Source organism: Chrysemys picta, chromosome 2 (assembly GCF_011386835.1).
Source record: "Chrysemys picta bellii isolate R12L10 chromosome 2, ASM1138683v2, whole genome shotgun sequence".
NCBI lineage: Eukaryota > Metazoa > Chordata > Testudines > Emydidae > Chrysemys > Chrysemys picta.
The window spans coordinates 217370676-217385546 of record NC_088792.1 but is presented as its reverse complement, the minus strand read 5'-3'; the positions used below and the strand labels follow the sequence as shown (position 1 = coordinate 217385546).

The following is a 14871-nucleotide window of genomic DNA, read 5'->3' as shown; positions in this document are numbered from 1 at the left end:
AGAACTTGGGATAGCCGGTGTCCACTTCAAAACTGTTATGTTCTGGATGGAAATTTTGGGCCTTAACAGCCCCTCTGCTTTTCCTGATTGAATTTGGAGAATTGGGAGATCATGGTCTCTATTTTCACTGTACTGTCAAAATCTTTAAAGCCACTTTATCATCCTTCAAGTTACTCATCAAAACTCACCTCTGCTGTAATTCATACACGAAGCTGCAGTCTGATAATGACCAGGCAGGTGAAGAGCTAGATATACTGCTCCTAAGTGGCTAAGAACTGCTCACATTCTATTATTTTTGTTACCCCTAATCCCAACTCCCCCTCTCCATGATGGCTTGCTTGTTTGTCTTATCTACCTGTTATGACTTGCCTTTTAGGTTGCAAGCTCTTTGAAGCAAGGCTTGTCAGTGTATGTTTTTACAGCACCTAGTAGAATGAGCCCCTGTCCTGGCTGGGCTATAGGTATTGCCACACTATAAATGTTAAATAATAGTACTGTCTTCATATTAAACAGTGTATACCATTTATACTGACTGCCCCGATTTGAAAGTTTGCCCTGATTCTCTGGTATCCGAATAAGAAGTAATATAATGCCTGGTTGAGAGTGGTGGGGAGGCTTTCCTTTCTTGTTTTTTTGAAAGGAGAGTGTGGGCAACTTATAAAAAGACTAGTGCACACTGCAGACACCAAAAGCACCAAAATACATTTTCTCACAACAATTTCTTCTCCCAGCTTACTCTTGGAACACCTTTCTGATGCTGTCAGCTATGGTGATGTAGCACCTCTGTTTTCAAATTAATATTGTCGTAATGCATTTATCTTTAATTACAAGAGAACACCCCTCTAGGATATTACCTAACAATACTCATTAGGAATAACAGATTAAGTCCTTACCAGTTAATCAACACCACAAACTTCTTAGTATTCTGAAAACTACATGAAATAACACTGTCACCATAATAAGAGTTCTTGAAAGCATTAGGGAATCCACAGTGCTTTTTGGCTGGTGAAAAGGTAATGATTAGAGATGGGCCCGAGGAGCTGCAGAGTTTCAGATGTACACGTCCCCAGGTTTAGGGTTCAAATCTGGGGTTTGGGTTGGGTCCATCTCTAGTCAGGATTTTAAATGTATAATAGGGGGGACAGCTTTGAAGCACATTGTGTAGAACTGAGAAACCCACTGGGGCCAATGTAAGTGTTTTATGATCCTTGAGTGGGAAGTGCTATAGAAATGCAAAACAGTTGTGTAAACTGTGAGATGAGTCCATTCATGAACTTTGTTGAAAATAAAATAAGAAGATAAGTGGGATAGAATAAAAAAGAACAAATCAAACATTAGAATGTATTTATTCATCTCTAGCAGGCTTTCAAGAATAGATTGGCAAGAATTTATTAGTGGTGGATTGCAGCTTGAAGTGATAGTGCAGCAATTGTCTATTCAATTCACATCTTTGGCCTTTATTTGGTAACACCAGAATTGCAAGTGTTTTGTTACAAATGGGCCAACATAAACCTGTTCCATAGTAGCATTAAACATAGTAGTAATAATAGTATGATGTTGTTAACATGTTAAGTTTTGAAAGCATTTTTTACATGAAATACACATTGAGAGTTAGGAGGCACTGTTGTCTCTGGAGACCTAAATTCAAATTCTGTTTTGGCTCATGAGTGAAAATGAATTAGCTGTTCTCATCCTAGTCCACACACACTTGTATCATATCACCAAACCCAGCCTGCTCATGAGATTGCTAGCCTAGAAAACCAGGAATAGTGCCACTCAGGACTGATGCTCATTGGAGGGTTGTATAGAGAAATTTGCGCAAGCCCTGCCTGCACTTTTCATCAGTACAAATTCACAGTGGTTTGAGCATTTGCCTGCTAAACCCAGGGTTGTGAGTTCAATCCTTGAGGGGGGCCACTTAGGGATCTGGGACAAAATCAGTACTTGGTCCTGCTAGTGAAGGCAGAGGGCTGGACTCAATGACCTTTCAAGGTCCCTTCCAGTTCTAGGAGATAGGATATCTCCATATATATATATATATATATATATAAAAAAGACATACAGTTTAAAAAAAAAATTCCTATCTGGATGACAACAATTGAACTGTGCTGATTAACTCCTAAGACATATGAGCCGGATTTTTTAGAAGTGCTGAGTACCCACAGCTTCCATCACCTTTTAAAATCAGGCTATAGATGTCCACAATTTGCTGTCACTTTTTCCAGTCAAACATCAGTGTGCAAAGCTTAATGTTTTAAAATAATACTTTGTTTTATCTATGGTGTGGTGAGTTTTCATAAAGGAAATTTTCAAATAGATTTTCTAAGGGATGAACTCTTTATGGCAATAACTTTATTTGCATTAATAGTAACTATCTACTAAGTTACCTGTGAATAAAAATCTTTGATTAAATAGTTTTATAAAATGCTGTTTGTGGACCAGCAGAAACAAGTGTAAATGATTTTTTTTTAAAAATAGCAATGTATAATGAAAAGTATTGTCTACATAATATAGCAGTTCAATTAAATGACCTGTTTTTAAAAGAAGGCTTTTTCATTATTCTTATGATCATACATTTATTGTATAATGATGTTACTGTAATATATTGAATTGTTAAGTATTGCTCTGGGATAGTGAACTTCAGATCTCTATGCAAGGGTCTTTATTTAATCAGAGCTCACTAAAGGGGGATGTGTTCCATGATTATCATAATTCATCTATTCATCCTGCACTCCTTATCTTTTTTTCAGGATGGAGTAGGTGTAGATGAGAAGCTGTCTTTAAGGCGGGTAGCTGTGGTTGAAGATTTCTTTGACATTATCTATTCCATGCATGTGGAAACAGGGCCTAATGGAGAACAAATCCGAAAGCATGCTGGACAAAAGAGAACTTATAAAGCAGTAAGTAAACAAAAAACAGAACATCTGTAAGTTAAAATATAGTAACACAATTGTATATCTATTTATTGTTTTTTTAGATTGTGAGTTATTTGGATTCGTGATTTTGTGTTTTTTCACAGTTGGGCCAGAAGTATTACAGCCCATCACTTTCAGCCTTATTTCAGAGGCCTGTGTGGGTACATGTGTGTATATATGCAAATATATAGGTTGAAAATGCTTAGGGTCAAATTTTCTACTGGTGTAATGGGTGCAAGTCTATTGACTTCAGTGGAGTTTTGCCCATTTGCACCAGCAGGGAATTTAGCTGTTTTAGTATGATTTGAAAGACAGGGCCTGTGAGGTAAGCTCTTTTATTGGACAACCTTCTGTTGGTGAGAGAGACAAGCTTTTGAGCTTGTCTTTTTAATCTCAAAAGCTTGTCTCTCTCACCAACAGAAGTTGGTCCAATACAAGATATTACCTCACCCACCTTGTCTCTCTAATATCCTTGGACCAACAAGGCTACAACTACACTGCATCCTAATATGATTTGATAATTTTTTAAAATGAAGTTCCATGTTAATAGTATTATTTTAAATTATTATTAAATTGAAATACAGATGTTCTTCCAGTTTATGAAGACTGTCAAGATATACCCATTAAGGTTTGTTAAATGAACTGCTGTACTTCAGCAGATGATTGAAATCTCCATTATACTTTGTTATTATAGAGTAAATACGTTTTATTTAATGGTCTGCACATTTGTAATACTTTTCCTGAAAAAAAAAGTTGAAAAGCTGGTAGATTTAATGACACATCTGTTGATTGGTCAGATGTTAAACCAGTATAAACTGGTTGACTAGAGAGAAAATTCTTTCTAACTCTGGAACTGTGTTTTATAATTTGACCTAGTCACTTCAATTCAACCTTGGTCTTGAAATATTTGTAACCTGATGTTTAACGGAGCAGCATCTTTCTGCAAATATGACATTTTCCCTTCTTAAAGAGAACTAATAAAATGTTTATTGTTACTTCCTGAGGGGAATAAAATGTACTTCATTGTTTGTAAATTAGTGACCTTACTCTTATGAGTAGCCCTATTGGTTTTAATGGGGTACTCGTGAGAAAGGCAACTAAATTTATGCACAAACATACACACACATTATGTATTTATACTCTATCCACCACACACACACACACACACACACACACTATTATAGCAGCATTCAATAGCGTCGTCTCCATCATAGTCACCATACACTTTTCTTCTTTTCTGGGACCATTATCGCAGTGGTTTCCAGCTGCAGTAAGTTGAAACTTTACGCACGTCAGCCTGGATGCAATCTTTAACCCCCCCCCCCCCCAAAAAAGGAAATAATTTGAGCCATTCTTGAGCAACAAAATGTGTAAAAAGCTCAAAATGTCAGATACCTACAGTTGAAATTGAGTTACTGAGTACAAGAAATAGTTAATTTTCCATTACTGTTTTTTTCAGGTGATATTGAAACTTTGTAGCTGCATAATAATTTTTACTGTGTGGCACATTCTTTTAAAAATATTTTATTTCTAGGCTATTCCATAGTGTATGTTGTAGGCCAGGTCTGTGTAAGATTTCTCACAACTTGCCCTCAGCATTATTGACCCACAAGATATATATGTATAAAGGATGACACTTGCAGTCATCATGACAAATTATGCCAAGTTATGCAGTGATCTTGTAATGTGGACAAAAAATAACTGTCTAAATAACTTTTAATTGTCACCCTAGCCAGTTTTGAAGCTTGGTCTTCAGGGCACTAATAAAAGTAGTATAAGCTTCATTGGTCATTAGCTATGCATTAATAAAAGTAGTATTATCTTCATTGTACACTAGCTATGCATTAGTTTTGCTACTGTGTTCTATTGTAATGACCATATCACTTGCATTCTTAATTTCAAAAGGTCTTCATTTAGTAAGTATGTTGAATGTTTTATTGCCTGTAAATAAAATACTTTAGGGCACAACCCTGCAAATATATATACTACAAATATAATACTTACTACTGTCAGTAGTCCCATTGATTTCAATTGGATCAGGCCTTTATATATTATGAATAATGTGCAAAGGCAGCTAATGTTGCTTTGGAGTAATTTGTATAGGTTAAGCAGCTTGTACAGCAATTTCATTTGATGTTAATTTTTATTACAGTGGTGACATAAGTTTATTACATAGTTATCGGCTGATGATACAGAAGCCCCAGTACATGTTATTGTGTCATTATCAATGTTTGTGTGTGTATTAGTGTTATTTGTTGGTTTACAATGTGCATCCAATTACATGTCCCATGGACAAACTGCATTTATATAATTTTTAAAAATACAATAATTCTCTGAAAAAAGAAAAACTCCAAAACAAACTAACATCAGCTTTTGCACTCCACTTTTAAGTGAGACCTTAATGAGACTCTGCTGGACTATCTGGGAAACCAAATTCCAGTGTCACGGACTCTCTTGAACCCCTAGAGGATTAAATCTAAGGTCTGTTAGCTCAAGCAAGCCAGCTGACTTCTGCAGTGGTGCCTCACAGAGAGGGAGGGAGTCTCTCAAGGAATCATGTCCCAAACCGTTTATAAAACCTTCGAGTTTTATAAATCCAAGTCAGCATGGCAGCTACTCCAAAAGTATTAGCTGAACCAAAACTGTGGTGATTTTCAGCCTCACATATCATCAGTGAATCATTCTTGATTTCTGTGAATGTATTCGTCATACATATGCACCAAATTGGGTGAACAAATTTTCAGAGTATGTGTGGTTCATGAACTGTTTGCTACAATTATTTGGTATTTGATGTTCACAATTCATGGCATGTGATTGGTCCCATGGTATCACTTCTGCTCCCTGATGGGACGATTGAAACTTTTTAACAAGGGAACAATGAAGAGAAAATTCTGAATGTCAGCCACTCTTCTGGAACTCTTGGGATTCATAAATATTTTCATGAATATCATCAGCTTCCTGAATACTCGTGAATAATGAATATTATGACCCCACAAACAGCAGCAAATTAAATTCAAATAGCTTAGTAGTGAACCTGCTTTTTCATAATTCTATCAGCACTAATCAAAACTTTGAATATTGCCCAGGCATGATTAGTAAGACAAGGAAACTGGCAAGGGTATTGTAACTTAAATTAACTATGGCTTGTATTTATCTGGGTAAACAAGTTTGGAAAATCTAAGAAAAGGCCTGAATCTGTACCTAGTTTCTATTCTGAACAAAGTTTAAGACTTTTTTTCAGTTTTGAAAGAGCACTCCCCTCCCATCCTGTTCCCAGTGCTGAAGTGCTGGAATACATCAGTGTGTCATGCTGCAAACTTGTCCAGCATACCATCCTGGGATAGCTAGGCTCAATTTGTGAACTGACCATCCTTAGTCTTCACCACAGGTATTAATTTTAAATTGCAAGGCTTTGTGGAAGTGAATGGCACTTGTACATCTTCAGTGGGACTTTACATAATGATGCTGCACAGGAAGATAACTATGCTATTCGGTGGTTCTGTGATAATAGTATTTTGGAGGGAGCTGCTGTACATTTTCATCATCTGAAAAGTGTGTCAAACTCAAACTGCAGGATTCCTCAACACGGAGTCCATTAATTGCTTAGGAAACTATCTGTGTTATAGTATGTACTTATATAGTAAGCTCACATTCTCTCTACCTTGACTCCAAGTAACCTGCAGGGATCATTCAAACTGTATCATGCAGAGCCAAGACTTTTTCCCTTAGGGCTCAGTATATTAATCTTAACAATGGAAAAATGACAGTAAGTTGCTAATTTAGCTAACAAAAGCAAGTACATTCTTTTTTATTCTTCTTACTGACTCACCCTGCTACATGTGGGTGTCCTAGTTCATATGGTATGTAAGACCACTTAGAGACTGACACTATTAGATTACACTATTACATGTCTATGAGCCATATTCTTTGCTGATATAACTCTATTAATGTCAGTGGAGTTGCGCGAACAGAAAATTTGGCCCTATATGTATTGCAGTGAAACAAGAATTGTCTTGCTTCTGGGGCTTTAAATCACAGCTACAACATTTTAAAACAGATATTTGCAAGTATTGTAGCAGACTAGAGAAACAATGGATATAGTGATTATTAATTAGTTAGTTCCAGAACTGCCCGTGATGTTTACAGACATTAATAAAACAAGGTCCTTGTCCTCAGGAGATCACATTAGCATATAGACGGTGTAGTTAAATATCACGGGCAGTAAAGTAATTTCTCCACAAATAATGCTCGTGGTGTTTATGCCTTGCTGTTCCACAGGCACACAAGTGTTTAGGGGAAGGGAGAAGAGTGAAAGGAGCCTATTCCTTGGAGTACAGGATCTACACCCTGTTAGGTGCAGGACTCCACAATGCTTTTTTGAGGCAGGGCAGCTGTGGGACACACTGACTAGCACAGCTGGTGGAGCAAGCAGGGAAAAGTATGCAGTGCTCCCTGAAGGGGTGTATCAGCCAGCACAATCCTCATGCGCAGCTGGGAGCTCCAGGAAGAATTTTCTTTTCTTGGGACAGCATTCCTCCTGGAGCTCCACCTATAGTATTGTGGCTTAAAGGTACAACTGAGCCCACATTGTGTGTAGACCTCAAACCATGGGAGGAATATTGCAGTAGCAAAATGGGGGAGGGGTGAGATGGGAGGGAAATGCTATTGAGAGAACAGATGCAATATTTTTTTTTTTGGTGGGGCGGGATTTGTTTTTAAGGTTTGTTTAATCCAGTATTCTGACACAGTTCTTCCGAAGCATTAAAATTCACTAATATCTCTCTGCCTGGAAGCCTGTGTGACTTAGTGGGAAGAACATAAGGATTCTGTTTTTTTCTGGGAAATCAGTCTAAGCAAAATTCATGTGATGTTCTCAGCCTAATTCTTGTGAGGAAACACTTCCATGTTTTGTTGTGGGTGGGAATGGGGCGCTGTTTGTATAGACTTTGGACTGCTCAGTTATTGGGCCTGTAAGCAGGTATGCTAGCTCACCAGCCCAGGAAAGAACCAATACTACACTCAAGTCTGTTTCAGGCCCTTGACTCAGGGCACTATTCATTGTTCAAATACAAAAACAAAGCAATTCCCCTGACCAATGCAGGCAGTTCCCAAAGGCTTGTCCCTTGCCTCTGTCACAGGCCCATCCCCAAAGAAATAGGACACACTCATCTTTAAATCCCCTGGTGGGTCATATGACAGGCAGGTAGACCTTAACCATTTCCTGTCTGTTTTACTGTGACACAGGCCCCAAATTCATCTCTGATATAACTGCATTGAACTTAGTAGACTTAAACCATGGGTAGACTTAAACCGTTGAACCTGAGTTGCAATCACCCGTATAAAGGGAGAATTACTGGAAATGGCTGATCACTGCAATGCAGAAATCTCACTACAGATGCTTGAATTATACATTGACTTGTTAGACTAAAAGAGGCTCTTTAGTTTTCAGCATTGCAAGTCCATAAACATTCATGACTACCTTAGTTTGTTTTCTCTCTTTTCGTTACTTCTTGCCTTTCAAACAAATGGCAACAATAAAACAGTTGTACTTAGTTCTCTCACTGATTGAGTAACAAGTGTTGGAATAGGCAGAGATGGATTAATATTTCCTGGAGTCCTGGGCCAGAGCAAGTGGGTGGGGGGGCCCTCCCTACCCCTTCCACCTATGGTTCCACCCCCATTCCACCCCCTCCACATGTGAACATAGCTCCATCCCTTTCTGCCCTTTCCCTGGGACCCCACCCCTGTTTCACCCAGGGTCTCCCCCATTCTTCCCCCCCATTGTGGCCCAAGACCAGAGAAGCTCTGTCCCCCCACTGCCTGGCTGCTGCTGGGGCCAGGGTCCGGAAGTGCTGAGGGCTTTCCCCGCCGTTGCACCTGGCGCTGCTGCCAGGGAGCGGGGTCAAGGTTGTGGGGGGGGGCTTCCCCCACTGCCATGCCTGCCCCGCCCACCCAGCGAGTGCTGCCACCGGGGAGTGGGGTCTGGAGTCACAGGGGTTTCCCCTGCCTGGCCAGTGGGGAGCGGGGTTGGGGGCACAGGGTGCTTCCCCCATCGCTGCCCCCCGCCTGCCTGGGACTGCTGCCTGGGAGCGGGCTTAGGGCACAGGGCCTTTCCCCGCTCACACGGGTCTCTGAGGCCTCCCAGTTGGCTGGAGCCCATGGGCTAATCCGCCACGGGGAGTAGGGCTCAGGAGTATATTCAGGCCCTGATTCACCACCACATTACTCCGGTTTTACACTCCATTATACCAGCATAAAACTGGAGTAAGGCAGGGCCTCAGCTTGCATCTTTCAAAAATTTTAACATCTTTATTTTACATTTTTGTATATATATTTGCCATTATCCAGGAACCTAGTCATTGTCTCTCAGGATAAAACACAAAAAATAAACAATGAACCTTTATGAGCTTTTACGGAGGCACGTTACCTGATTTGCACTGTCCAATTGCATCCAGAATATGACTTTAAGTATGGGAGCTTCTTCTAGCCTCCCAGGTCATTGTTCTGTTTCATGTTACATTATCTAATTACCTTCGGATCCCTTATGAAAATGCTCATAAGGAGATAAAAAGAAGCAAGAATTTAAGGACAGACCAATATGTCTGTCCTTAAATTCATTGCACTCCTCTTTCTCTTCTGGTTTTGTTTATTTTGCTATGGATTGACTACAAGCAGAGGAGAAAATGGCCAACTCCTTGCACAAAGTAATTTCTCTACAAATAATGCTTGTGGTGTTTAGCACTTATAACTATAGGCATATTAAGGCTTCTTGGACCCAGGCCCACTGGTCTGTGGGGCTCAGAAAAGCACACACATTCATTTTGTTGTTAGCAGCATTAACTTTCCTCTCACTGGCATCTATCTCGGTAGAGCAGGGGCTACTGTGTAGTGGTAATGGGGGAGTCAGTGTCAGCACAGCTCCTGAGTGAGTTATGCTGCCAATGGAAGAAGAGGACAGAATACAGCATGGAAAGACATGGATTCCACAGGGAGGATTTAGGATGTGTGATTTCCAGTCCTGTAATCCTTGAGGACCCTCTTCACTGTTGCAAAGCTACATCTCCAGGTCTCCTACATCTTCTGCATGGCGGCATCTCCTTTTCCCCTGAAGAGAGAATGTATTGGGAACTCTTCAAGTTCATATCCATTGCAGTAGTGGAAAGAGAATTCCTGGCTGGGCCTGTACTGATGCCCAGGCACAGAGGGCATGTCAGAGGTGTGGCTAGAGCAAAAGGGTGTGGCAGGAGTGTGACAGCAATCCAATAATCCTCAGCTGTTGGAACTGGTCTCTGTGGGCCATTGCAAACAGGAATAATTCAGCGTGATATAAGTTGTACCAAAATGGCCGCTGGTAGGCCACAAGATCAGGGGCACCTTTGACTCCTCTCAGGTCCAGTTCTGAGCACAGCTGGGCCAGGCTCAGGGATCAAGCCTTAAATTTTAGAGCACTCTTTCTTCCCCTTGAGCTTTCCTATAGAAGACGTTAACTTAGCCCTATAGCTTTGTTTATGATTGATTTTCATATAAGTTATGCAGATAATCACATACAGTAAGTGCCCCACTTTGGTAAATTATATGTTGGGTCATGTTCCCCTACCTGTATGATTCATTTACCCTATAATTGTTAGTGTAAATCCTTACATCATCCATAGGACAGTGAGTAGATCCCTAACTAGATACGTGTCAGAATGTGTTACTGAGCATGAAATGGGGACCTTCTTGGTATATGATCACCAGTGCAAAAGCTAAAAGAGGATAAAGAAAAAGTCAAAGGCAATTTAGCACTGGCATAATTGAAACAATGCCAATCCATGAAACAAAACCATGGACCATTTTTTGTCATCCTGGGATTCAAATTCTGCTCTCACACCACTGTAAATTCAAAATATCTGCATATTGAAGTCAGTGGGCTTACTCTGGATTTACACCAATGTAAACAAGAGCAGAATTTGGTGTGTAAATTAGACTAGTCTTCTTGAAGCAGGTCCTAAGCACACGATTACTAATTTATCTCCTATGTAAATGCCAGAGTATTCATCAACACAGAAGAATTCTGTGTTCACATAAATATACCATTCATTCATTTTGAAAAAACAAACAAACCCTATGAGCAAAGAATTCTGTAGACTTTTTAAAAGTCTCAGAAGGAGTGTTTATTTAATACAAGCTACAATTGAATCCCCTTCTAGAAAAAAAAAAACAATTACGTTCTAACTTCAGTTTTTTCTCTTCACTAGCTGTGATGACTACACCATCCCCTTTGAATGCCTCTTCCCCACTCTGCCTTTGCTCACTTAAGGAAAAAGATGTAATTAATTTAAAAAAAATCAAAAGGCCAGGAAATTAATTGTTAAAGTTATACTTAAAACATCATATCCCTTCTAACCTGTACCCCCTCCATGTAAGGTAGGGGTCTATGACAAGTATCTCAGATAACTGACATGTTAAAAGGGTTTAAGATAGGCCTAGATGTCTAAATAGCAGGTTTGAGATGAGGCTTACAATGTCTAAGCAGCAGGACCAATGTGGATAGAAAACAGTTAATAATTTTGCAGCACCTGGAGTGAGGAAAGTGTAACAGGAAGATGAGATGGGAGGGGGATAGGTTTGTGGTGTGTATATGAAGTATAAGATATAAGCTGTTAATGTTATTGCCATGTCAAGGGAAAGCAATTTGATGGAAAATCTCTGATCTTGTAGGTGAATGTGAGCGGTCAGCTGAGCCAGGGTTTAACAGTACACCCAGGTGGTTCAACAACAGGGCTTTCCAGTTTGAGTTTGTGCAGCCAAAGTTTATGTAGCTTATCACCTCTTTCCTCTTCTCTCCCACCCTCTATAGCAAAAGATTTGAACAGTGACAGATACGTGATAGTTTGAAAAATCAGATCACACAAACACCTTGTCCATTGCCCTCTAAACATTATAACTATTGCTCCCAGGGGAAGTGCAACTCTTTGACAGGGTGCAGTATGTGCTCCCATATTCTCACCTGTTAGGCCAGCTTCACTAGCCAGCACAGAGACAGAGCAGGACCAGGGGCCAGCACTTCCCCTCCAACAGCGTCACTTGCCTAGAGCAGACCTTGTTCTCAGGGAACCATAAAGACTGCAATTGTGCCCAGACCTAGCAAAGGCCTCAAAGTGTGAGAAGGGTTCCTTGTGACCTCTCCATCTCTTCACACAACCACACACAGGCTGAGCACAATCAAGCCCTATGTATTTTTAATTGGCATATTTGTTCTGGCTGTCTACATACTGCAGTTTTGGAATCTCCTGGCATTTTGTCAACTAATTGCTATTCCCCATCTCTAGCCCATTCAGGATGTTGGTTCCATTACTTGAAGGAGGGAATGGAGATTGCATAACATCAGATCCCTGCTTTGGATGCAATGCTGTTTGGTCTTGATCTAATCTGTATACAATGTACCCCAATTCCCTATAAAACCATGTAATAATAATAATAATAATTAATAATGAAATAAGTCTGTCTTCATTTGTTAGCCTGATGTCAGGGAGGAAGAAGACTCCTGTCATCAAGGAATCTGGTTCAACTACCTGATTTGATGGCCCTGGGCTTGGGGCTATATACCACCTTCTATTTTTTCCCTCTGGTTCCTTTCTGATTTTTTTTTTTTTAAGAAAAGATATGAAACGACTGTATATGCTTTTCTGACACACCATCTCTTCCATACTATACACATGTACTCTGTTGTTAATGCCTTAAGGGTTATTAAGTTCACTTGCAAAATCTCACTTCTGTTCCTCACATTTGCCACATGTGCCCTAAGACCTACCTCTTAGTTTAGTGCTTGTTAGTTTTGCAAATCATCGTGTAGCTAAAAAAAGGCTACATAATAAATAACACATAATGCACTAAAATAATCTAAACATTGAAAGCAAAACACAGAGGCAATTATCTCCACATGTTAAAATTACAATGGAACAGAGAAGGCTTAAAGTAGGGTTACCATATCTAATAAATAAAAAAAGAGGACCCTCCACGGGCCCTGGCCCCGCCCCAACTCCCCACCCCTAGCCCCGCCCAACTCTGCCCCTTCCCCGCCCTAACTCCGCCCCCTCCTCCCTCCCACTCCCAGCCACGCGGAAAGGGCTGCCCGATCGCTACCGGCTTCATGGTTTGCCGGGCAGCCCCCAGACCCTGCACCCCCGGCCGGCGCTTCCCCAGCGCAACTGGAGCCCCGGAGGGGAAGCACCCAGCCGGGGGCGCAGGGTCTGGAGGCTGCCCGGCAAACCGTGAAGCTGGTAGCGCTCAGGCTTTGGGCAGCCCCTATGCCTCCAGATCCTGCGCCCCCAGCTGGGCACTTCCCCTCCCGGGCTGGGGCGGCGCAGGGTCCAGAGGCATGGGGGCTGCCTGAAACCGGTAGCGCTCAGGCAGCCCGGCTCTTAAACAGAGCCGAAGAGTCGGGGAGGAGCAGAGCCGCCGTGGCCGGAGGCTCTGCTCCTCCCCTGACTCTTTGGCTCTGTTTAAGAGCCGAGCTGCCCGAGCGCTACCGGCTTCGGGCAGCCCCCGTGCCTCCGGACCCTGCGCCCCCAGCCGGGCACTTCCCCTCCCGGGCTCCGGAGGCGCAGGGTCCGGAGGCACGGGGGCTGCCCGAAGCCGGTAGCGCTCGGGCAGCCCGGCTCTTAAACAGAGCCGAAGAGTCGGGGAGGAGCAGAGCCGCCATTTTCCCGGACATGTTCGGCTTTTTGGCAATTCCCCCCGGACGGGGGTTTGACTGCCGAAAAGCCGGACATGTCCGGGAAAAAGAGGACGTATGGTAACCCTAGCTTAAAGGCCTCAATAAGTGCCAGGAGGAAATGCTGACCAGTCAAGAGCCAGCAGGCCTGTTAAGAAGGTTTGCCTGCTTCTTCTCAGGGCAGTGCAAGGTGAGATTGGGATGCAGGAGGAGTTCCTCTGTAATAGCCCAGAATCCCAGAGCCAGGCCAGGGCCTTGCCCTCAAGCACTCCAGATAGGAGTTTGCCTTGGAGTTTTGTTTTGTTTGGTAGTTTAAAAGTGCAGATTGCCAAAGTCTGAGTCTGTCATATTTATTGAACTATTTATAGCCCAGGGGTGAAAGTAATTGAGGACACTTACCGGGGGGTGGGGGGGATAGTGGATCTGGACCCCGGAAGGTGCGGGGCCTCGGGCAGAAGGGGCGGGGCTGGGGGTCAGCATCCCCCAGCTAGCCCTTGGACCGCGCCGCCCAGGGCTCCTGTGTTGATTTAAAGGGCCTGGAGCTCCAGACGCTGCTGCTGCAGTAGGGGCAGCGGGGTCCGGAGATCCGGGCCCTTTTAAATCGCCGGCCCCAGATCAGCTGCCCGCTTTGCCCCTCCCCGCTCGTCAGTGGCCTGGGGGGGCAAAAAGGGCAGGGACATTAAAGCGCTGCAGGGTCCTTTGCCGCAGCAGCGCTTTAACTTTGCCACGCCTCCTCCCCCTCCCCCGTCGGCTGCCCCCCATACCGGTAAGAACCCGCACCGGCCCATACCCAGCCCACATTAAAGCGCTGCCACGGCAGCACTGTAATGTCCCTGCCCCTTTTGCCTCCCCTGTCGGGTCCGTACTGGCTGGGTCGCCGACGGAGGGAAGGGGCAGCAATGTTAAAGTGCTGCCGCGGCAGCGTTTTGAGGATCCTTAAAGCGCTGCCACAGCAAAGGACCGTCCTTAAAGCGCGGCAGCGCTTTAATGTTGCTGCCTCTTCCCCCCACCGTCGGCGACCCTACCGGCAGGGCCCCGACAGGGGAGGCAAAAGGGGCAGGGTCATTAAAGCGCTGCCGCGGAAGTGCTTTAATGTGGGCTGGGTATGGGCCGGTGCGGGTTCTTACTGGTACGGAGTACCGGCCACTACCGGCTCACTTTCATCCCTGGTATAGCCTGATACTTAGCTTATGGCCACAACTGGTGGACTGGGACAAGGGGCACCAGCAACAGCATGCTTGGCCCTGCAGAGGGGTGCTG

At 42.9% G+C, this 14871-nt stretch overlaps 1 protein-coding gene across 3 annotated transcripts in view; it reads left to right on the top strand.

Annotated features, from left to right (window-relative positions):
- NOL4 (nucleolar protein 4) overlaps positions 1-14871 on the top strand; it is a 260634-nt gene that overhangs the window by 41419 nt on the left and 204344 nt on the right. For all 3 annotated transcript variants that reach the window (XM_005279957.5, XM_005279955.5, XM_005279959.5), the window contains exon 2: positions 2751-2900. In XM_005279957.5, coding sequence (XP_005280014.1) covers positions 2751-2900 — 150 coding nt within the window. The remainder of the gene's footprint in view (positions 1-2750; positions 2901-14871) is intronic.